At 40.0% G+C, this 24,446-nt stretch overlaps 1 protein-coding gene across 1 annotated transcript in view; it reads right to left on the bottom strand.

Moving 5' to 3' along the window:
- LOC108893735 (chemokine-like protein TAFA-5) overlaps positions 1-24,446 on the bottom strand; it is a 38,817-nt gene that overhangs the window by 7,408 nt on the left and 6,963 nt on the right. The window contains exons 2-3 of the mRNA XM_018692032.2: positions 16,407-16,556; positions 6,154-6,281 (exon numbers count right to left, since the gene is read on the bottom strand). Coding sequence (XP_018547548.1) covers positions 6,154-6,281; positions 16,407-16,556 — 278 coding nt within the window. The remainder of the gene's footprint in view (positions 1-6,153; positions 6,282-16,406; positions 16,557-24,446) is intronic.

Genomic DNA, 24,446 nt, shown 5'->3' on the forward strand with positions numbered 1-24,446 from the left:
GAAAAGGGCTGGATGAAGTGGAAAATACAGCGGTAAGTATTCAGACCCCTTCACTTTTTGCACTTTATTTAAAGCAACATTATGCAACTGTCTCACCATAAACTAACAGCTTCAGCATCTTTTTGGATGGTTGACTGAGAGTATTAAGAGAATTAGAAACAGTTTGGTGTGTTTGCTTCCAGTTCTCATGGGTAAGTCTTTACAACCTTTTCACACCTGATTATTTGTTTTATTTTGACTTCATCTCAGTTTTAAATATTATAAGCAACATAAAAGCCAAAAAACATGACTGGATGTCATCAGGTGGTCATCTGGTCGTCCTCAAACACTTCCTGTCTCCTGTCGTCGACTTCACATAAACAGCTGCGGCCATCACGCTTCATGCCCTCTCTCTGATTGGCTCTCGCTGAAGCCCGATTGGCCCAACGGGATCAATTACAGGGAAGAGGATGAGAACGCAGCACCTGCCATGAATCGCTTTCTCCTTTTCCCCCCAATGAGAGAGAGGTTTTAATTCACAGGCAGGTGTCCAGACAAACAGAAAAAAGGTCGAACTCAGAACCAGAATCAGTCGAGCAGCTGACAAATTTTAATGTCCTTTTGTTCTGGTTTGTCTTTGCTGCTTTGGTTTAGGTCTCCTGCTTCTAATCAAGGGAAATCTCAATGCTCCGGCAGTTTTATTTTACACAGGAGCATTTTCCATCTTCGTGGCAGAGAATTCTTGTCTTGTGCAATAATAAAAGTTTGTTTTCATGTTTTCTTCATTAAATATGAAGTCTCGGATTGTATTGAGTCTCAGACCAAATCGTGAGTTGACTGAATTGTTGCACCCCTAATGGAGGATGTTGGATACAAGTTGGTGGAGTGCATTGATCACCTGTGAGTGTTTGATCTTTGACACTTGAAAACCTGCTATTTTTCAAATTCTGAACGAGTTTATTTTTGTTCAGAATTCAGAATTAGATGCACAAACTTGAACAGAACCAGTTCTACCTTATCTCAAACACAGTCCTCTCTAATATCTTATTATCAAACACTCCCTTTCCTGTGTGATAATGGTGATGATGTTTTTATCAAACAAAATGCATTAAAATGAATCAGAACTCACCAATCAGCAGCCGGAGTTAATGAAAGAAAACCACCGTCTTTAGCTTGTTAACACAAACCCTATCGCTAATTTCCAAACTTTTAATTTTCTAAACTTTTAAACAAATGAACAACAGGAAAACGACAAAAGACGCAGATATCATCAGAGACTGTGAAGAAGAGACTGTGGTTTAGAGAGAGAGGGAGAATCCCTTAGAGGAGGAAAAAGTATTAAAAAGAAATTAAATCTGTGGCAGAAACAATCAGATGACAGAAATGAGCTTCACCGTGCTGTTAGTTACACATCAGTTTAAATCACATTACGCCTCTACAACAGCAAATACAGCCTCGGTTATCTGAGTGTGTGTGTGTGCTATCTGCTGTTTCAATGATAAACACTGCAGCTGGGAGTAAACTGGAAAGCAGGCGTCCTTGTTTCCAACATAATTGCTTTATGATGAATTGTGGCTGGTGATGAGAAACAATGAGCTCTGTTTCTATTTATTTCACTTCCAAAGCAAAAACAAGCCAGGGATCGTCTCATTAATATTGCAAAGCTGCGGCTTCTTACAATATTAAAGAGCGCTATGGACTCTGGTTTTTGATATTCTCAGAGCCTACAGATGTTTAACATCCTCCTGATGAGTTAGAGTCCACCTCAGCACAGGTGAGTTTCCAGGTGAAGAGACTTTTTTTCTCAGTTCTGACGCTTCGCTCTCCAAAGAATACGTCCACTAAAGTGCTTGTTTTTACTGCTGACAGGCTCAGATTGTTATTATAAATGTCTGATAACATTATGGATAGGATTCCTCCAGAGACAGATCGTTGTTTCTCCAGAAATATCTGTTCATGTCCATCAATTCCAAGCAACCAGACTCCACTGACAAAAACAGGAATTTTGCCTCACAGAAAATGGGAGCTGCTGGAATACGGCTGCCTCCATCTGTTTGTTTGTTTGTGTTATTGTGTGGTACTTTTACTTAAATAAAGGATCGGAATATTTCCCGTCTCTTAAAGTCACACAATAACACTAACTAACTGATCTAGCCAGGCGTATTCCAGCAGCTCCCCTGTCCTCAGAGGTAAAATTATTGGTTTTGTGAATGGGGTTTGGTGGAGATATATAGCAATGTTCCTGACTCCAAAGATTCTTGTCCCTATTAATAATTTATACCCAAAAACATGGGGAAATAAGGCCTAGGTTCACAAAACACCAGAGTCCTTTAACTTTCTTGGTGCCATCAGTTCTGTTCACTCCATGGTTTTATGTAAAGTGTGTCCTTTTGTATGATCTGGTGAACCTTCCCTAAGATTGTCTGGCAACATTATATATAGGATTCCAACAAAGACAGATCATTATTTAACCAGAAACAGCTGTTAAATTAATCTGTTCCAAGCCACCAGACTCCATTGACAAAAACAGGAATTTTACTGAGCAGAATATGAATCTGTTTGTTTTTTTGTTTTATTGTTATAACACTTTTACTTATATAAAAGGATCTGAACACTTTTTCCGTCACTGAAAGTCACACAATAACACAAGCTAACTAACTGATGGAGGCAGCAGTAGATTAGCAGCTCCTGTGTTCTGCTCGGTAAAATTCCTGTTTTTGTCAATGGAGTCTGGTATTGATATATAGTGAGAACTTTAATGGATGGACTTTGATGCTTGTCCATTGGATTATATTGCAGCAGCTGTTCAGCAGCAGCCAGGTACATTGTTCTTGATCAATACTGCACCTGAGCATAAGGACCAGAATTATCCTTTAAGGGAGGTTAAGGATAAGAGCAAGGGCCTAGTGTTAAAAAGCAGATCCATCTGTAACTTAATCCTTTAAAAAGCTTCTCTGGTTGTTGTCTGTAGAGACATCAGTCCTCATTCAGACTCATTATATATCACCAATTAAATCCTCTACTCTTTCTGTACATCCCTGTAAGTGTATAAACCTCCTCAGGGCTAATTAAACGTCATTTGTTCCTCTGATCCTGCTTCCTGAGTTTTAATGAATGCTGACTCCTCTCCTCGTGTAAACACAGCAGAGTTTCGTGTCGGTCCGCCCACCCAGCGCTGCGTCTCTGTGATTTAATTTGCCTTACAGCGAGGCAATCAGATCTACTGTCCTTCATTAGCACAGGCACTTGTTTGTGTGAAAAAAATAAAAAAAGATTTTTAACGTCTGTGAATTCAGCGCCAAGCTGGAGGCGGCAGATGCAAAAAAAAACTCCCAACGTGCTGCCGTCTTTCAACCAAAAGAAGACAAGAGAGGAGAGAGTGTTTTTGTGAGTCAGAGCTCAGGGAGACGTTTATCTGCTGGAGGATAAAACATCCCAGAATCCTCGTCTTCCAGAGTCCTGGTCCAGGTTTAAAGAGACGATAAAATCACCATCCACTCATAATATCACGCTGTAGGGCCTGTTTTAGGCTTATTTATGCCTTAAATGCTCTTAATATCTTCATTAAGTCGACATTAATTATTCATTTTAAAAAGAGTAAGAGGTTTTAGGGGATTAATTGCTGCATGGAGACTCTTAACAAAGGGATTTTTAAATGCCTTTTTGTGCTTTAGATTTATCCCCTAACTGATCATTTATTTTACTGTGTCCCAAACCCAATTAAATCTACTTTTATTTAGTGCTTTAAAGGCAAGAAAACACGAAAACGTCGCAAAACGCTGAAAAAAACAGACAAGAAAGAAACATGAACCCCTCGAACGCGTGTCTGATTTCAGATATACAGTGTTTCTTTGTCGTCGGGAGGTCAAAACACGACGCTCCAATGATCCGTCTCCAACCAGGAAGCGGCCGCTCACTCTGCCGTCCATTTTTAAAACAAGAAGTTCCAGACAGAGGAGGAAGGTTTGACAGACTTCATTATTCAGAGAGCGAGCGGACTCACTGACTCGTCTGAAACCGACCAACCAGAACGCAGGAGAAGAAGGGAGGGAAGGTTTGGTTCAGTCATGTTCGCTAGGAACCTGATTCCTGTGATCAACGGGATGATTTCTAAACACATAACTGAGCTTCTGATCAGATTTTTACATGTGAGGATAAACAGGAAACAAGTGTTAGAGCTGCAACTAACTGATTATTAACGTTTAATCTATCAGTTATTTTACGCAGCACTGCCGACATCAGGGGAACTCAGGGTCAGTTTTCCCAGACCCTGGGTCTACGGAGGCTCTAACCTTAACCTTAATAATCTGCTGGAATAATCTGTCCAAATACATATATGTGAAACTTATGGGTTTCTGAGAGTCACATTAAAGCTGTAGTTTTGTGTTCGTAATCTTCCTTAACAGTTTTACTTTCTCTTCTATTCTGTAAAATGGTTTGGTCTGCTATGTGGTACTTGGCAAGACGGGACAAATCAACCTCCTGAGACCCAGCGTCCTCATACGGGGACGTTACATTTTGTCTTTGCTGCACCTTATACTTTGTGCATCTTGTGTCACAATGCACAAATCAACAGAGTAAAACAAGATGCAGCGATCTCTGTCAACACATTCTACAGCTGAGATCAAGATAAAAGTATCAGAGAACAAAACTGATCAGAGTTTATGGTTGAAACTTAGATAGGACAACAGGACGTCACCATTCAGATTTGATTTTCAGCTTTCTGGATGATTTATTCATCACTTCAGTTCATAGCTGGTTATAAATGTGTGACACTGTCCTACAGACTAAATGGACGTCTTAGTTGGAGATGAGAAGAAAACGTAGAGTACAAACAATGAACAATCATAAAGCTTTTAGACGTGCTGTATTAAAATACAAAAGCTTTATACAGTAAAATAAACCGATTGTCTCCAAATGTCAACTTCATTTTATCAAAAACTGCTTCCTGTTCAAAGCAGTGGTTGATGTTTTATACTTATCAGGTCTTACTAATTCTAAAAAGTGAGGAGAAATAAAAAAATGCAAACAAAATCAACGCTCAGATCTTGTTTAAGTTGCTTAATGGCCTTTGAAGGTCATGGCCTGATTTTACCATTAAATTAATTGATTGTTTAGTCTATAAAATGTCATCATAAAGTGCACCGCTGGAAACTAAAAATGCAAAAATGTTTTATGCTTGGCTGAGGTAAAGAAAGAAAACGACAAAGTGCAATGGAAACAGCAAATTAACTCTGAGGTACATGAAGCATGCGACATAAACGTCCACTGAAGTGTGAATATGTGCGGAGAGATGGATTCAAAGATCAAACACAGACGTTCGAGCTGCCACAACACGGTTTACAGGTAATTATCCTGTTTTAATCAGAGTCCAGGTGAACAGACGCTGCAGCAGAAACACAAACAGAACCAGAAACTCGGAAGAAATGAAACATGGAAAGCAGCAGATAATCAGCGTCATCAAACAAACGGTCATCAGCTGAACGGAGGAGATGAAGAGGTTTAAAATTCAACAAATCTTGAGTGAGGTTTGGTTGATGTGATGTGACGATATCTGCTGCGTGAAGAGGCTTTTGAAACAACTGCTGTTAATCAGCTGCTTTGAAGGGTGCCAGACGGAGGAGGGAGTGCTCATGGGTAGCAATTATTCAATCAACACACACACACACACACACACACACACACACACACACACAGAGGCTGTGATTTTAATAAGGGCCAGCAGCGTCCTCGTTAGAAGATGTTATTATGTTATTAGAAGCTGATGTTAAAATTAGATCTTTGGATCTTTGATTGAAACGAAACACACAGAGGGAAAAAAGGAAGGAAAGAATGAAGGACACTAACTCTCTTGTTTTCGTAATATCTTCCAATTATTTTTTAACTGCTGTATATGTTGCTACCAGACTCCATTGACAAAAACAGTCATTTTACCGAGCAGCACACAGGAACCGCTGGAATACCACTGCCTCCATCTGTTAGTTTGTTTGTGTTATTGTGTGACTTTCAGTGGTGGAAGAAGTAATCAGATACTTTAGTTAAGTAGAAGTACCACACAATAACCAGAAAAAAATGAACAGATTGAGGAAGTAGCTCCCATGTTCTACAAGGTAAAATTCCTGTTTTTGTCAATGGAGTCTGGTATTACAGAGCGACACGAAAGGGTGTTCTCACCGTGGTGGTCTTGACTCGGCCTCCTGGTTGCGTGCAGGTCCAGCCCGACTGATTGACCAGGAGATCACAACCTTCATCGTCCAAACATGGAGTCATCTCACACCACTGTCGACTCCTGACGATACGAACTGAGGAGGAGGAGGAAGAAGATGTGTTACTGTTGAATGACCCAGTTCCTCCTGAGCGTCCTCAAACTTTCACTTTATCATAAAATAATAGATTTTATTGTCCTTGATGTTCCTGTTTTTAGACTGTAAACAACATATAAGAAATAAACAACCACTCGTCAGATAAATGGCTTTAATTAAAACTCCTGTGTTATCTTCTCATGTTGCCTGTACAGTTAATTTTTCCAGCGATGTCTTTTCATGTATGTTTTTTCTTCTTCATTGTACACGTGAGAGAAGTTCATCCATCACCTGACAAACAGCTGATGTTTCCTCCCTCCACTGATCTTTTTCACTTTGTTTCCACAAAGTTTGACATTATCATCCATCTTTATATCAACGATGGCTCCAGTGTTTAAACACCTACATACAGAATGTTGTGTTAATTAACTTCAGTGATGAGAAAAATAAGTGAAAAGCAGTAGAATGACAGATTTACAGCATCACATGTCATTGTGTTTGGAAAAAAATATTTCAAGAATAAAGTCTGAAAAGTTTTAGAAAAATCAGTCATCAATAAAACAGTTTTTTTTCTTGGAAAATTAAGAGTTTTTAAAATATATTCTGATTTTTTTCTAATAAACATCCTGGTATTGTCAAAATGTCACAACTTCTTTTTTTTGTAATATTGCTTATATGAAAAAATAACACCTTTTTGTGGTAAAATTAAAACTTTAAATTGAAATGTTATAACATTTTTCTTTTTAAAATATGACTCACAACATGAAATTTTCTTTACAATTTATTCTAACAATTCGGAAACATTTTCTAGTAAGTTTTCATCTTGTTGTGTAATGTTATTTTTCTTAAAATCATGGCTTTATTCTGAGTTCATTACAATTTTTCCTATGTTATCAGAAAATTGCAGCGTTTTCTTGAAATTACAACAAATTTATGACGATTTTCTCTATTACTGTTTTTATTCTCATCATTTTGTGACTATTGCGACTCAAACTCCGACCTTTTTTCTCTAAATATCACATCTTTATTCTCAGAATCTCCACAGGAGAAAGAAAAGGTAGAGGAGTGAACTCAGGTGAAATGAAAGAGCAAAAAACTAAACTCAGTCCAACATCAGAGAAATCCTGTTTACTGTACACATCTCCTCTTCATCACACACTCAGCTATTTATAAAGAAATAGGACATTCTCACAACTACATTTGCATATCGAGGCTCCCCCGATTGGCCCACAGAGAGAGAGGAAGGGGGGTTGATGAAGAGGAGGAGGAGGAGGAGGAGTGTGTTAAGTTGTGGAGTTTTAACTGGGCAGCTAACAAGAAATAAATCAAAGGATTTTCAGAGTAAAACATCAGGATATCAAAAACTGGTGGATGTTCCCTTTAAGTTAGGGACATATATCGAAAGTCAGAACTGTGGAGGTCAAAGGTCACAGTGGTCGAGCAGATGCCTCTGTGACTCCAGATCGTAACGTATGACGTGACAAATTAAAGAATACACTGTTACTGCGTTTCAGCAGAAGAATATGGAACAAACATCTGTCAGCAATTAACACTGTGTGCATCTAATTAAATATGGCCGCCAAACCCAGAGGGGGAAAGAAAAAAAAAACCTACACAAGGGAGAACAGAAAGCGATGTTCCTCATTATAGAGAGGAGAGATACGAGGAGGAAGCTTCAAACAGAACAATATAAATCAAAGAGGCATTTCCTGAAGACAACATGTGATTAGTGTAGGTGCTGATTAACAGTAAAATCAATGCCCACTTTACAGGTTGGCTCTAAAATACTAAACTTTTTTAAAGTGTTTAATGCATTCTGTAACTCACAGGAACCAGTAAATTGTACAAGTCACAATAATGAGCTTGGCAGTGCAATATAAGGTGCTGTAATGTAGCTCAATGCATTGTAACGTTAACGCAGTGAATTGCAACATCGCAATAAAAAGTAGGATGACTTGACATAACATAACATTTCATGACTTAATGCAGCGCAACACAACACAAGGTATTGCAATTTTATGCAGCATATTATAACGCAATAAATCTATACAGAAGATAACATACTGCAAGCTAACGCATCACAAGCTAACGCAATGCAAGCTAAGTCAACGCAAGCTAACACAACACAGTGCAAGGCAATGAAACACAAGATACGGCAGTTTAATGCAACATATTATAATAAAGAATCTATACATAATGTAAAATACTGCAAGCTAACGTAAGACAAGCTAACGCAAGCAAGCTAACACAAGGCAAGCTAAGTCAACACAAGCTAACACAACGCAGGGTAATGTAACACGAGGTAAGAAAATCAATGCTCAACAGAGTAAAGTAAATGGAGGGAAATGTAATGCTAGGTAACACAATGCAAGGATATGCAGTGGAGGGAAACATAATGTAAAGCAATGCAACACAAATTAGCAAAACACAACAAAATGGCAACACAACGCAAGTTAACGTAGGCTAATTTAATGTTACACACTAATGAAACACATTTAAACCCAAGGCACTGCAACGCAAAGTAACAATATGCAGGGTAGTGTAATACACAACATGATGTGAACCAACACTGCACAGGGAAATGCAGTGTAGCATGGCAGCCTAACATAATGTAACGCAGTGTGACATGACACTATGATACGGGAGAAATATAATGGTGTTTTTCAGGTATTCGGTGTAGAAATTAGCCTCACACACAGTCAGTCAGTCAGTCAGTCAGAAGGATTCCCTGCTGTTTGGATGATACTTTACTGACCAGTCATTCCCATCGCTCCAGCCTCGCTCTCATTCCCGGCTCTAGAAATTACACTGAGTAAGCTCAGCCTGGGGAAGGATGAAGAAAATTAAAATCTGTTCAGGCCTGTAATACATAACCAGGTAATCAGTTCTCCCTTTGGAGCAGCAGAGCAGCGGTGCGATTGTGATAGCCTGTTAGCCCCCAATTATCAAACCAATTTCCTATTGAACAACAGCAGCTCCTCTCAGCCATGATACTTCATTAAATCCTCCCGTTGCCTCACACCTGTATCAAGATGGAGAAAGAGAGGATCCTCCAGAACGAGGGAATACTTCAGCAGCTCCTTAATTCATAAAATTATTTTTAGAATTTAGTTTAGGTTAAAACTTGAAATATGAGCTGTGAAATCTGTGTGTGGTCTCAGTAATTTAGGCAGTATTTTCTGGTCTGACCACAAAGTCAGCACTTGAGCTAGCACTCCCAAGAAGTCGGAATAACAGGTTTTTTTCTTGTTCTTCCCGTTCTCTCTCCCTGTGGCTCAGCAGTGCAGCACTGAGCCCCCTCACATTTCCCCCTGAGACCTGATGAAAGGTTTCAAAGAGCTGAGCGACAGGAAACAGCAGCGCCCTGGTTCTTTTCTGAGAGGACGACATGTAATCACAGCTCCTCCACACTTCCCACTGAGGACGAGGATGGGAGCCGACAGCGGCCGCCGAGTTTATTGATTCGTCTTTTTCCTCCATCGTCCCAGGACGCCGCTGCTGAGTGAGCGCGCCACACGTTTCTCTCTATAACACCTCCATTACCTCAGCGGTGCTCTCAGCGTTTTATCACACGCCTCACAGTGAGGCTGTAAATGCTGCTGTTTCCTGAAATCAGCTGGAAACGCTCAGACTGAACACAGAGCGAACAACACGACGCAAAGTGAAACAGATAAGAGCATCCGACCAGGTCCTGAAACACATCATATTCACATATTAACTGGTTTCTGGAAGATGAAGCAGGATGAAGGGAGGACTGCTCTGTGAACGGCAGTCCACCACTTTGGTCCAGACTGAATAATATCTCTACAAGTATGAACTGGACTTCCATGAGATGACATTTTTGGGGTTTAGTGAAGTAACTATTGATCAGATTGCCAATAAATTTGATCCAGGTACCCATGGTGCCCAGAGGATAAACCTAAATTGCTTTCGTGATCCCTTGACTTTTCTTCTATAACCACCAACAGGTCAAATTTTATTTCCTACAAGGACTGGCACAGCATTTTGTATATTTTGTATTTACAGTCCCAAGACGATGTATCCTATGACTTTGTTAATCCCCAATCCTCTATGGTACTGTTCCCCTTTGTGGTTTTGAGTGAAATGTCTCAGCAACTATTGAAATTTGGTTCAGACATTCATGCTCTCAGCAGGATGAAGAGGGATAACATGGATAATCCCTTAACCCTTAAAAGTTGGCCATGAGAACAGTATTTTTTCCATTTTAATTTTGTTCACGATTGACCAATCTGTGGTAGGATTATACGACTTTATGAGGACTGTACCCACCTCTGCATTTGGTCAGTCGAATCAGATTCGGAATAAAAATAAAAAGATTCAATGATTCATTCTTTTTTTTTCATACAGACATAAAGTCTTAAGCACTAACAGCTGGACTTTTAGTTTTCTTGAAGGCGTTTCACCTCTCATCCGAAAGGCTTTATCAGCTCTAAAAGCTGGTTGGGGAGTCCCAGGTATTTAATGGTAGGAGGAAGTTGGGGTGGAAAGCTGGATAAACAAAAGACTTTCACACAGGAGACTTTAGTTTGGTTCCTGATGGTTGTTGTGGTTTCTTTCACAGGGAATTTTAGCCAAAACCATGATCTTTTCCTAGACGTAACCAGGTACATTTTATGTCTAAACCTAACCAGAAACCCTTCTACAACTTTAACTACCTGTTTATTATTGCTATCATGACGACAAAGCTTTGGTACACCTGGCATGCTGTTGTGGGTCGTAGCCAGGAACAAGCGACCTGTGTGGTCTTTGTCACATCTCTACTTCCATCAGGTAGTTTTGTGGCTCGATCGTCTAAACAAAGTGGAACAAGTCGTTGAATCACATTTTGTACGTCACATCGTCTTCCCAATGGATGCATCAAATCAACTTCTAGTGACCAGCTCTAGACTTCACTAGAATCAAATGTTTAGAGGTTATAGAAACCTTGTTCACCTGCAGGTCTGGGTTTCTGACCAATACAAACACAGGAGAGAAGTTTGTGTTTTCAGGTTAAATATAGAAAAGAGTCAGAAACAGAGGACAGACTTTCACATTAACAAACAGTGTGTAATGGCAGTGCAGTGGATTAATCTCAGGTACCGGTGAACACCTGAACACCTGCGAGCGCTGCATCACCGAGCTGATTAATGAACAACCGCAACGCAGATCAGTCGTCCGCCGCCGCTCAGCGCAGTTCATTTATCCAAAAGAGAGGAGGACGTTTTGTAATCGCTTCATTCATCAAAGACGGCGTCCAGAAGGAGGGACGCTGCTTTGTCCCCAGAGAACGAGATGAACGGGGAGAGGAAAGGGAGGAATGGAAAGAAATGAGGCAAAGAACAAACAGATGGAACAAAGGAAAAAATAAAAATGGTGCTACAGTCCCAACAAGAAGTGGACACAGAAGCTATTATTCCTCAAGGACAGACAGGTTTGATGATCCACAAAGGGGAAAAGAAAATCATCGTTTTTTAAATGTAATTTTCTTTTTCTTTCCTTTTGTTTCTTTTCCTCATTTGAGTCAGCTTTTCTGTGGCTTCACCTTTGTTTTAACTTTTTTCATCCTTTAAATGACCTCAAGAGTCTGTTCTACTTTATTTTCTGCAGAAGTGCAAAAGATGTTTTCTCTCAACTATGATAGACATTTTACAACTGACAAATCCCTTTCATCTCAACATTCAGTATTTTAAAATGACGATATAAACATCTCTTTAGGAAGGTATCTCATAAAAACAAGATGTCTCTTAATTACTAGACAAAATCTCCTGATGAAAAGAAAAAAACCTCATATATTTGCAGCTCTTGTTATTGTGTTCTCCGTACATCATGATCACAAAAGTAATTTTGTACAAGAAAATGTCAAGCAACTTTTCTTTCTTTAGTTTCTTCAGATTAACTTTCCTCCTCGTCTTTTCTTACGGATTTTCTTTTCCTCTCTTCAGGTCTGAGGTCAGTTTAGGTTTTAATGTCTCCCACACTCCAGGAATCACTGCAAACAGCTGACAACAGTGTCCCTGAACGCATCACCTCTCTGCCCTTTTCATTTCGTCTCCACCTGATGAGAAACAAAAAGGTCTTTTCTGTTTGTTTCGCCACACAGGCTCAGAGCCTTGTGGCCTTTTTTATACAACACTTTCAGTCTGATACCATTAATATCCAGGAATACAGCAGCAGGAGCAGGTGATTTTTTTTTTCAGGTTACAGACGAATTCTCAGATTGTTTTTTTTTATTATTTACATGAACAGCTGCTTCAGGGCCTGGTGGCGCCTTCATGAAATCAAACTAAGAGACACTGACTCAGATTCCTCTCAGTGCAACCTCAGCCTCCTGTGATGCATGCTGGGATGCATTCAGGGTGGGACGTCCGCACAGAAACCAGGACTCGGACTGACTCGATCTGCGACCTAAGAGGACAGATAAGAGGCGACTGCAGACTGGTTCTTCCTCCGAGTTCATCGGCCGGAGCTCTGCTGGTGGATTCCAGCGGCAGAGCAACGAGGAGCAAAGCGAACAACGACCTCAGATACAAACTGACATAAATACCAACACGCAGCTCTCAGAAACAGAGTAAAGGTCACTGAGATCCAGACGAAGCTGCTGCTGAGGTTTATTTATGGCTTTCTGAACTGTGACTGCACTTTGGCTCCGAACACACGCTTTAAAACGGGAACGAGAAGCTGATTCGATGACCACAGTGAAAGATATAGACATAAATACACTAAATGTTCCAGCAAAATACAACTAAAACTGAGAGTAGTAAAATAAAAACAGAGTACTAAAGAAGGTGCAATGCATTAATGAAAATGTGTGGTATCTGTTAAATTGAGTAATGAATAAAGAGTACTGTAAAAACAAAACTGTACAACATGCGTTCTATATTTCCTCTTCATGAACTGTAGAGCTGCAGCGATTAGTCAATAAATCAACTGATTAGTTGAAGGAAAAATTATTTGTAAAATTATTTTGTAAATTGATTGTTTTTAGAATTTGTGAGGATTTTTTGCTCGTTTCTGTTTTATATTGTCGAATATTGGTCGGACAAAAAAAACAACAACAACAAACAACCAAACAAAAAATTTGAAGATATCTCTCTGGGTTTCTGGAATATTGTGCATTTTTCACTATTTTCTGACATTTTATAGCCTAAATAATGAATAGAGACTATATCAGGAGATTATTTGATTATGAAAATAATTTTAGGAGACAACTCGAAATTATTCTTTCCAACAATGTAATAATAATAATAATAATAATAATAATAATAATAACACTGGCATGTGCCAATCTGCATGATGAAAACTTTCTCCTCTATTTTCTTACTAAAACTTATAATTTGTATAAATGTAAATTCTCTGAATAGTTCTGTGTACAGGTATTTCAGTTTGGAGACACTGTTTTCTTTACATTTTCTAGTTTCTTGTCGTCTTCTCTTTTTTTTGTTTCAAAAATTTCCCTCGGGTCGAGTAAAGATTTTTTTCCTTGCTGAAAAACATTCAAGAGACTTTAGGGTTTGTGTTACCTGAGACTGCTACAGAAAACACAACCTGACATAAATACCAACAAGCAGCTCTGTAAAGGTCACAGAGACGAACAGAAGTAGAAAGTTTACTCTGAATAACGAATAAAATACAACTTTTTCTGCATGACATTTACAATAATGCGTCATTCACATCTAACATTTGTATTAGCGCTTTCTGATGTAAGCCCACATGCTTCCAGCTGTACACTGTACCTCAACATTAATCAGTTATTAGCTGTTTGTGTGAGTTTATTGTCTGACATCTTTTATCTAAAAACCACTGCAGTGAGGAGGTCACTGCAGGTTTAAGACGGTTTTATTTTAGTTTTTCTGAGACATTCAGGGAATAAATAAAAAAACAAAACAAAAAAAAAAAACAACAGGAGGCTGCTGATGAGTCTCTGAGCTCAGAAAACAGGTCGCAGCGATCAGCAGCGTTCTCCTGCTGAGTCTGCTTTTGAAAATATGAAAATATGCTCCCAAAGCAGCAGCGAACATTCAAACAGCACTGATCTCTGACAGCACAAACTTTAACCTCTTCAGTTCCAACAATACGCTGACATACTCTGCCTTTTTTTGACTGCTGCAAACTGTTTCTAGCCTCAAACCATTTGTTGGCTATAGAGCAAACATTAACCTTGGGACTCATTAAAGAAAAACTGGTATTTTTGAACCTTTGTCTCTCTCTATTTTCCTCTGTTTTGGGGGATAAAACTTTTCATGTTGAAGTACGTCAACTTAAGTGCTTGTTTTTGCCACTGTTACTTAAGTGTCTGACAATATTGTGGATAAGATTCCTACAGAGATGCAGCTTTTTATTTAAAAACAGCAAAATATCACAACCAGACTCCACTGGAAAACCACTGCCTCCATCTGTTAGTGTGTTTATGTTATTTTGTGACTTTCAGTGGTGGAGGAAGTATTCAAATCCTTTACTGAAGTAAAAGTACCACATAATAACACAAACTAAGTATCATACTGAGGCTGTGGTAGCTTAGCAGCTCCTGTGTTCTGCTCAGTAAAATCCCTGTTTTTGTCAGTGGAGTCTGGTAGTGCTGTATAGCGATGTTTCTGGCTAAATAAAAAGGAACTTTCTCTTTAATTTAAAAAGTATCTCTGTAAGAAGAAGCCACAGTTGTTTGCTAAACAGCAAACACCATCTATTGGCATGTTGCTAGTTAAAGCAAATGAGGGGTGTAATGAACTCTACAACTTTTTGTGAGATTGGTCGTGGACGTGTTTTGCTTAATTTAGCATAAAGACTGGAAGCATGTGGTAACAGCTGGTCCTTAAAAAAAAAACACTCAAAAGACGTATTTATGTGTTAGCAAAGAAGCTAGACACTAATCCATCAGTGTCAAAAGTAGAGTTGGGGAAAAAACAAGATAAAGTTTTGATACTTGTCCTGACTGTGGGAAATGAGTGCTGATGAAAGGGAAATCTGAAATCTGAGAAAATATCTTCTGTTCTGTTCATCTGAAGCTTAATTGAGGAAGAAGCAGCGGGAGCGACTGCAGAGGATCTTTAACTTGTCTAAACAACTGTTCCTGGTCTCTGAAAATCACCAGGAGAGCCCGTAAATCCCCGCAGAGCAGACCGAGCCCCTCCAGCTGTTGTCATCGTCTCCAGATGGCAGAAACAGAAACAGAAAGAGAAGGAGAAAGGAGGAGACAGACGGTGATGAAATGCAATGAAATGCCGGGCTGTTCCCATCTGAGCTGTGACTTGATGAAACTCACCGTCCAGACGAAGAGACGCTGAGGAGATGTTTGTTTCCCTCCGTAAACTACAAGTCTCGAGCTTCATGGTGCATGATGGGCGACGTATCAATGCACCTTGAAATAACAATCACTGCAAACACCCTTCATAGAGCAGGGATTTTCAGGTCAAGGTCAAGTCAACTACAGCCCCAAACCTCATCACCCAGAGGATTCATTTTTTTTTTTTTTATTTGGTAGATGATTGTGCTCAGTTCCTGGGATGGATTCTGTTTTTTCTTGGCAATTGGCCCCATTAACTATATGCAGAATTAGCTATTAGCAGCTCTTCTTTGCACACAGCTATCACTGAATGACTCCGACAGTTATAACAAGTGTCTTTTTTCCTGGTTTCTGAGCAGATTTATGAACGCCTCAGACAGAGTTATGACTCAGAGGAGAACAATTTATGACGCAATCTGAGGCAATCGGGCGCCGAGGGCTTTAATGCACCTTAGTTGCCTCCGTGAGCTTTGTGTCACTGCCTCCAACTGCTGACCGTGCTAATAAAGCCGGCGAAATCCTCGGGTTAAACTACACTAAGTTATTTTTGCACCTGCTCCCTTCATCAGTATCTTTCCCCCTCCTCCTTCCTTTGACCTCCCCCTGGAAACATGCACCTCACAGTTTGATCTAAGGAGAGCATCCATCCGGTGTTTGTGAACACTGTCACGAATCAGAACAGTGCTTGTTAACTGAAGACAGGACATAACAGAGGAACTGCAGAGATTAGCACCAACACAGGCAGGAAGAAAAATTCTGAATGTTCCTAAATATCCAAAGACAAATCTGAGATCACACTCTGGTCAAGCGTCTCCACCAATCAGCTACAGCCGCGAGCGTCTTACCGTCGACGCAGGCCGGTCTGGCTCGTGTCGTCCCGGCGATCTGCCCCTTCCTGCAGGCGCAGCGGGCCGTCTGTCGGGCGATGGTCCTCCTCGGCTGGCTGCTGTCCCGGTCCAGGGTGACGATCTCACAGGTCCCTGCAGCCAGCTGACCTGACGCACACAAGGAAGTAAATCATGTAAATACATCAGGTTTTTATTTGGATGACAGTGTTTTATATTCACTCACAGACACTTTATGAACGGTGATGTTTCGTTTTTCTGTGTAGCAGACTCAGAGAGTGACAACATTCACAGCACTTCAGATTGTGCACTTGTTGGAAAAGTAAAGGGAGCAGGATGTCAAGGTGATGCCAAATGAGATGCTTTAAACCATGACAGCACCAAGAAAGTTAAAAGATAACTTATTTTATTTCCACATGTTTTTGGGTGTAAATAATTTATAGGAGCAAAAATCTCTGCAGCCAGAAACATCACTATATATCAGTACCAGACTTTTACTAAGCAGAATACAGGAGCTGCTGGATTACTGCTGCATTGATCAGTTGGTTTGTTTGTGTTATTGTGTGTCTTACAGTAGTGGAGGAAGGATTTTAGATCCTTTACTTAAGTAAAAGTACTACACAGTAACACAAACAGGGAGGCAGTGGTGTTCCAGTGTTCTGCTCAGTAAAATTCCTGTTTTTGTCAATGGAGTCTGGTAGAGATACATAGTGATGTTTCTGGTTAAAGAAAAAGGATCTTACTCTTTAATAAAAAGCTCTGTCTCTGTTAAATAATGTTGAGTAGTGATAATAACGCTGCTTTATTTGTTGTATTTACGGAGTAAACATAAGAGAAACTGTTCACATCTTCACTGAGACTGATGGAGGGATGAGTACTGGGTGAATCAGAGGGGAGAGATTAAAGCATAAGGAGGTGGGGGTGGGGGGGGTGGTATTTGGTCGCCGTGGTGATGGCAGAAGCCCCCCCTGCATGCTGATGAACTGTCATCAATAGGGCCATGGACTGTCCCCTCAACAACCAGAACCTCAGAGCGGAGGAAAGAGAGGGATCGGCTCAGAGAGACAGAGGTCAGCGGGGTCAGAGACGACGACGACAACAAGAATTATTATACACTATATAGTGGACTCAAAGTATCCCACAATGCATTGTGAAAAGTAGGGAACAACCAACGGTCACTAACCAAGGAATATATCCCATCATGCATTGCGTTCGCGCTGTGGCCGACAGACGGGAGGAGAACGAGTCAAACGGCTGCAAAGTAAGAATTTAAAGTGCTTTTTATTTAAATCACAAAATTTATCGCGATACGACGACGATTCGATGTTTTAACTCTGCTACGATACGAGACGATACCATCTGCAGATTTAACACCGTCACTTCCATTCACATCAAATCAGAAAAAAGCAACTAAAATATCATCTGACATTTTTATTCCTGAGCTTCAACCAGACATTTAAATGAAAAACAAGTTCAAATTCAAGTACAAATACAGTTATTAAGGAGTTAAGAGATTAGAAAATAAAAATAAGATACAGTAAGAAAAATAGAATGTAAGAATAAAATAGAGGTCATAATAAAATCTGCAGCAAACTGACGACCAGCCGGCGTTGATCTGACAACGTTCTTCTACACTGAATTCTCAGGGGCAGTGAATGACTGGACACAGCCTATGACTTACATGTATGACATTTACGTCCCTGCAGTGGCAGTAAACACACCACACAGGCCCATCAATAACTCACAACAACTCACACAAACAGCAGCATTAACGGTGATAAACAGCAGAGTCTGACAGCAGCTTCAGTTAGCTCTGACTACCAGTTTTACACACAGAGCAACTTTTTTTAATTGCTGACTTCTTCTTCTAACTTCTGTGCTCGACAGCTGATCTGGTGAACAACTGGTCTCATTTATAAAATTAACCAGGCGGTAAATTCAGTTTAATCCATACAGAGTGTGTGCCAAGTTTAAGCTACAGTAGGCAAATAACGACTCATGGGCCTTGTTTGCATCAGAATTTTTACATAATTTCTCATAAATCTGTCTCATTTTTAACCAGAAATATCTTTATATATCAGTACCAGACTCCATTGACAAAACCAGCGATTTTACCGAGCAGAACACAGGAGCTGCTGCCTCCATCTGTTAGTTTGTTCGTGTTATTTTGTGGTACTTTTACTTATGTGAAGGGTTTGAATACTTCTTCCACCACTGAAAAAAAACTGTAAAATTACAGTTTTTTTCAGTGGAGTCTGGTAACAATTTATAGCAATGTTTCTGGTTAAACAAAAATGCTGTTACTCTTTTATAAAAAGCTCTATCTCAGTAGGAATCTTATCCATAATGTTGTCAGACACTTAGAATAACAATCTGAGCCTTTACACCCAGAAACATGGGAAAATGAGGCCCAGGTTCAATACAGGGTTTATCCTTTAAATAAGCTGCTGCAGTCCTAACTTATCAATGGAATCTGCATTAATAATAAAATCTTTAATGAAATAAAATACACAAAATAAAGCAACAACAACACACAGTAGATACCTGCAATTCCACCACTCTCCCCCACTTAACTATGCTGAAAAAAAAAATAGCCCACGACAAAGTCACACTGCTTCTTCTCTGAGTCATAAATCATCCAAACTTAAACACACAGACACGATTCACATATTTTTAGATTCAGTGCGACTTACAGTTTCCGAGGACGTCATAATTATCTCCATCCTTTTTGAATCAACGTCCATAAATCCACTTAGAAACCACAGAACAAAAGACAGATCTTAGTTTGGAGCCCACAGTGGCCCACCATGGTGCTGCTATACTTCCTTTTCAAATCCCCCAAAGCATTATGGGTAAACCTCCTTTTCACAACCACCAAAGCATTATGGGAAGAGTAGTTCCAAAAGTACAAAAAGTCATTTAAAATCTTCCTGAGAATGTAGTTTTTTAGATAAAGGGAGAAGCTCTGTCACAGGATTTTTTATGACACAGTTTCCCTGTTGAGTATAATTCATTATTTTACAGAAAGGCCACTCTGTCCTTCAGCTGTTTTTCTTTTTTCATTCATTCTGTCATTTCAGCAGCTGTAGCTGTTTGAAGTCCTGACTGTCGGGGTGAAAAGCCTCAGCTATCAGACTGAAACATGACGCAGCAGCAGCAGCAGAGAGGAGGTTTTGATGTGGCGAGCTGCGTTCGCTGTCAGCGGACTCTTTGTGAAACACGAATGAAGACGCAGTGTCGCTGCTTCTATCGGCTCAGAGTCATCGCTGCCGTCTGTCAGGTGAGTTATCGCTCAGGAGGATTCATGTCTGCGTGATGGGGAGGGTTTTTCTCCTCCTCTTTAGACTGTCAGATCTAAGAATCTACACTTAAAGGTGCGAGTTTATGGAGCTTTCCTCCACATTTCACGGCCTCCATTCAACAAAATGGAGCTAAAATAAAATAAAAACAAACTAACGAATGGAGGCGGTGATATTCCAGCAGCTCCTGTGATGAAATTCCTCAGAAAAACTCCCATGTTTTGGGTGTAAATGATTGATAGGGACAAAAATCTTTGAACCATAACGCTTTATATCACTACCAGACTCCATTGACAAAAACATGATTTTTTTACATAGCAGGACACAGGCTGCTGGAATACCACTGCCTCCATCTGTTAGTGTAGTTTGTGTTATTGTGTGACTTTCAGTGGTGGAAGAACTATTATAACACAAACAAACCAACAGATCATGGCAGCAGTTCACCATGAACTTCAGTTCTGCTTGGTAAAACTGAACAGACAAATCTATAAAAACCCTGAGAAAAATATGATTATATTAAAAAGAAGAAATGGAATATAATGTAATATAAATATTATACAGTAACTCTGCCCACACATCTGTTATTAAAAGGCTCAGGAAGCTTTAGACTTAAAAAAAAAAGTAGTTGTGTCTGATAAACTCCAGATTAAACAGACTGAAGTTTCTTCTTAAAAACACAGTTGAGATCTTTGTGTTGCAGTTTTAATGAAGCTCATAATCAGATCTGGCGGCGTGCATTAACACGACTGCTGCTTCCTGGCTGATGTGTCCTCCCCCTCCTGTTAGCCTCCAGGCTACATGGAAGCTAATAAACTCATCTCTGTCTGAGAGCTGCAGTGATGGTGGGTTATCACCTCCTCCTCCTCCTCCTCCTCCTCTCTGAGCTCGGCAGTTTATTTTCACGCCTGAAGGGTCAAAGGTCACAGTGGGAGGTGTCAGAGCTCGGACATACAGAGGGGAGGACACTTTGACCTTCGTCCCTCTGAGTGTAGTCTTATCTGACACAAAGGTCAAAGGTCAGAGAACCATAGAGGAGACTGACAGAGGGAAATAACACAAAATAAAAACTAAAGTCAGAGGCTCTGAAAAGAACTGAATGTAGAGAAAATACTGAGGTTTCTGTACAAATCCGTTAAAAAAAGCAAATTAAAGTGCGTTTCGATTTTCTGCTGCTTCATTTCTGCCATGATTTATCTAAATCACTTTGTCACATTTTATTTTTATTTATAAACCAACTTTTCCACCTCAACCTTTTTCTTTTTTTTTGGAAAATATTAGTTTTTTCCAAAAAAATGGATTTTAGTCATCAGACGTCTGGATCTGAAGTTATCAGAGAAACAAGCTGAGCTAACATTAATGGCTACACCAAACAGCATTGGAAAAACAAAGGTTTTTAACAAGAAACTGCTTTGTTCAGTGTTTCTACTGGTTTTAATCAGCTGGTCTGTTTGTTTCGGAGAGGAGGAGACCTCTGAGGAGAATTCAGCTCCTGGTAAAAACTGAAGGAGTCACTGATGAGCTCATGTTACTTCACAACATCACCAAACTCTGTCTTTTGTTTTTGCTTTGATTTACAGACTCAAAGGGACGTTTAAAGCCGTTTTAAAATGGAAACATTTCGGTTTGTTTAAACAGAATAACTGTGATTAATAGATTGAACTTCTCGAACCATCTCGGCTGTGTCAACTTTTATTTAACCTGCTCCTTAAAAGAAAAGAAACAACTGACAGATAACTGGCCATTAGCGAAAGTCGTTAGCTCTGAGAGCTTTAGTCTCCCTCTTCAGTGACTCTTTATTAAATTAAATGATGCCGGGGGGAGTAAACGGCACCGTGCAGAGAAAACAGAACGAGCTACTGTAACTGGAGCAGTTCAGCCTCTTCAGTTTGCTGTGCCTCTTCCTGGCGTGACCAGGCCTTCAGAGTGACGTCAGCGTGATTACGATTAAACCTCAAATCAACAGGATTTCCTTTTTTAAAACATCACAGGCCGACTTTTCTATTTCAGTGATCCTGAAGACTGCGAGCTGCCGAGATCAGAGCTGCTGCTGCAGGAGAAGCCCCGGAGCTTTCTGCAGTAATTGGGGATTCAGCCTGCATGTAGATGATATAAGAGAGACGCCACTCGCTAACAGGTATCCCATGGTAACCGGAGAGACCGGCGGAGCGGCGACGGGGCTCTGTTTGCTCGTTAGCGGCAGCTCGTCGCCGGCCTCCTTCAATTCTCCATCTGCTGCTGCAATGCAACAGGGATGACAATGCTGCTGTTCTCTTGATGGCTGAACAGCATGTTAGATGTAAACATGATTAAAGAGGCAGAGGACCTTCAGGCAGAGGTTACAGACTGACTGACGACACCTCAGACACTGGTTTCCTGATAACAATCGACCTTGGAAGTCCAGAGTATTTTCTACAACCACTCCCAAGTTTCATTCAGAGCTTCTTCATGTCAACTGTCTGTGAAGCCGAGGACGATGTGGTGCGTTTAACCGTCAGTAATCCACGCTACATGTTAAAAATACATGAATCACAAAGACGACACAAAGAAATGTTTCATATCTGGAATCTGTCAGTGTGAGAATGAAGCTCAGTGTTCAGTCAACAGTCAGAGCTGTCATCTCTCTGCCTTTCATCGTTCGTGTTACTTGGAGGAAGTCAGTTCAAGGAAGCTGAGTTTGATCCACTTAGCTGCTGCTGGAGGGCAAAGGCACAAATCAACAACCTGTGTGAAGTGTGTTGACAGATTCGACTGATGAGGAGTGGTTAATTTTCATTTAGAAGAGGGTTACTGGTTTAATTAAATGATGTTTGCTCAAGAAAGTCATTTGGAAAATTTTACATTAAAGGTTAAAAGTCTTCACTTACATGAGCAAAGCAGGAACAACGATGTGAACGTGAATTCAGTGAGTTATCCTGTGGGTTACAATTCTGTCTTTGGCCAATATTGTTTTAAATTTGGAAAGTTACATATGCCGAATTCACTATTAGCAGTTCCTGTTTGCTGTGTACCACTGGACGTACTGAAAACCGTCTCTGGATTACTTTAACACTGAAGAAAGCTTAAAAACGTGATGATTTTCAGCAGTTCTGGAGCTAGAATGAGCATCTTTTTCTATAATTTCTAAGGAGATTGGTGGATGTTTATTTGTAACAGAAATTGGAGATGATAGCATCCTTGGAAAGTGTAAGTCACAGTGACTCTAACTGGAGTTACCACGTCATGATTGTATACCTCCACCAATCAGTCCAGTTGCAGTTAATTAGCGTGAGAATTCTTCAGTTACAAGTCACATTGACCTTTGAGCTTTGACCACCAAAATCTAACCAGTTCATCCTTGAGTCCAAGTGAACATTTGCACCAAATTTGAAGAAATTGGTTCTCTTACTTGGATATCGTGTTCACAAGAACGAACGCGCAGACGACCAGAAAAGTCAGTTAAGTTTTTTTTCAGTCAACTGAAAACATTAATTAAACATTGTAATGTTTTGCCTTCCAGCCAGTGTAACGTTGCCTTTCCCACCTGCAGGAAAATCTTTATTACCGTCATAAAGAAAGACCGCACAGATAACTTCATGTATTTTTTATCTGTATAACTTTTATCATTATTGTGATTCTTTTGTTTTACAGCAGTAATCTTAGTGTGATGACTTCCTGCCTGCAGGGACTGATTTCCTCCTCCTGATCTCTGCAGTAAAACTCTCGTTTGTTTCTTTTACTTTGTGATTCGGCTGAATGAATCACAGATTAAATTTTTTTCCCTAACTCCGACCATCTTGCTCTCATTACAGCAGAATAATGAAATTAGAGCACACTGTCTTCTCTGCTCGCGTCTTCTGTCCAATCACAGCTAACGTGTCATCGATTCACCGACGAGAGGAAGGAAGATGCCGACATCTGGCTGATGTGGGCTTTTATTATTGGCAATCTTTTTTCAATTCCCTCCTAATTGAAAATAAGAACAACAATCACAGAGCGGGAAAACTGGCGTCACCGTCCTGAGAGTGAAGACGGGGGGGAATAATGATGAGGCTGAAATTGGTTTTGACAGGACTCGGTGGCTGTTTGCTGATCGTCTGATGACAGTTAATGAGCCTGTTATTGTGCAGCAGGAGACATATTTTCAATCCAACATGAGGTCGGACACAAAGTCTCTGACGCTGTTTAGAAAGTAAAAGAAGATCTTTAATACAAGTCAAGGTCGTCACTGTTAGAAATATTTAACACGGTGACCAAAAGACGACAGGAAATGATACAGAACAGAAAGATTAAAGGATGTGTTAGTCGGTGTTTATAGAGTGGAAATGATGAAAATGTGAAAAAAAAGTTGAAATTTTGCAAAACGTTTTTTACGCTTGGCTGAGGTGAAAAACTTGGTGTATTTATAGTCAGAATTACTGCCTCGAGCTTGTACACCATCCAGTTGCAATTAAGAAGGGTTTGAATTCTTGAGTTACTTTGAGAGGTCACTGTGACCTTGTTCTTTGACCTTTGACCATCAAAATCCAAGTCCAAGTGTCCAAGTGAAGGTTTGTACCAAATCTGAAGAAACTCCCTCAAGGCATTCCTGAGATATCACGTTCACGAGAATGAGATGGATGGACAGACAACGAGACACGTTCAATGGAAACAGGTTTAGATAATACATGTGTTTGGTTCACTGAAGAGGCGAAGGCATCGTTTCTGATGTGGAGTGGTAACGTTCTTCAAATTAATACATGAAACAAACGCCACTTTCCCATCA

The sequence above is a fragment of the Lates calcarifer genome, linkage group LG10 (assembly GCF_001640805.2).
Source record: "Lates calcarifer isolate ASB-BC8 linkage group LG10, TLL_Latcal_v3, whole genome shotgun sequence".
Taxonomy (NCBI): Eukaryota; Metazoa; Chordata; class Actinopteri; family Centropomidae; genus Lates; species Lates calcarifer.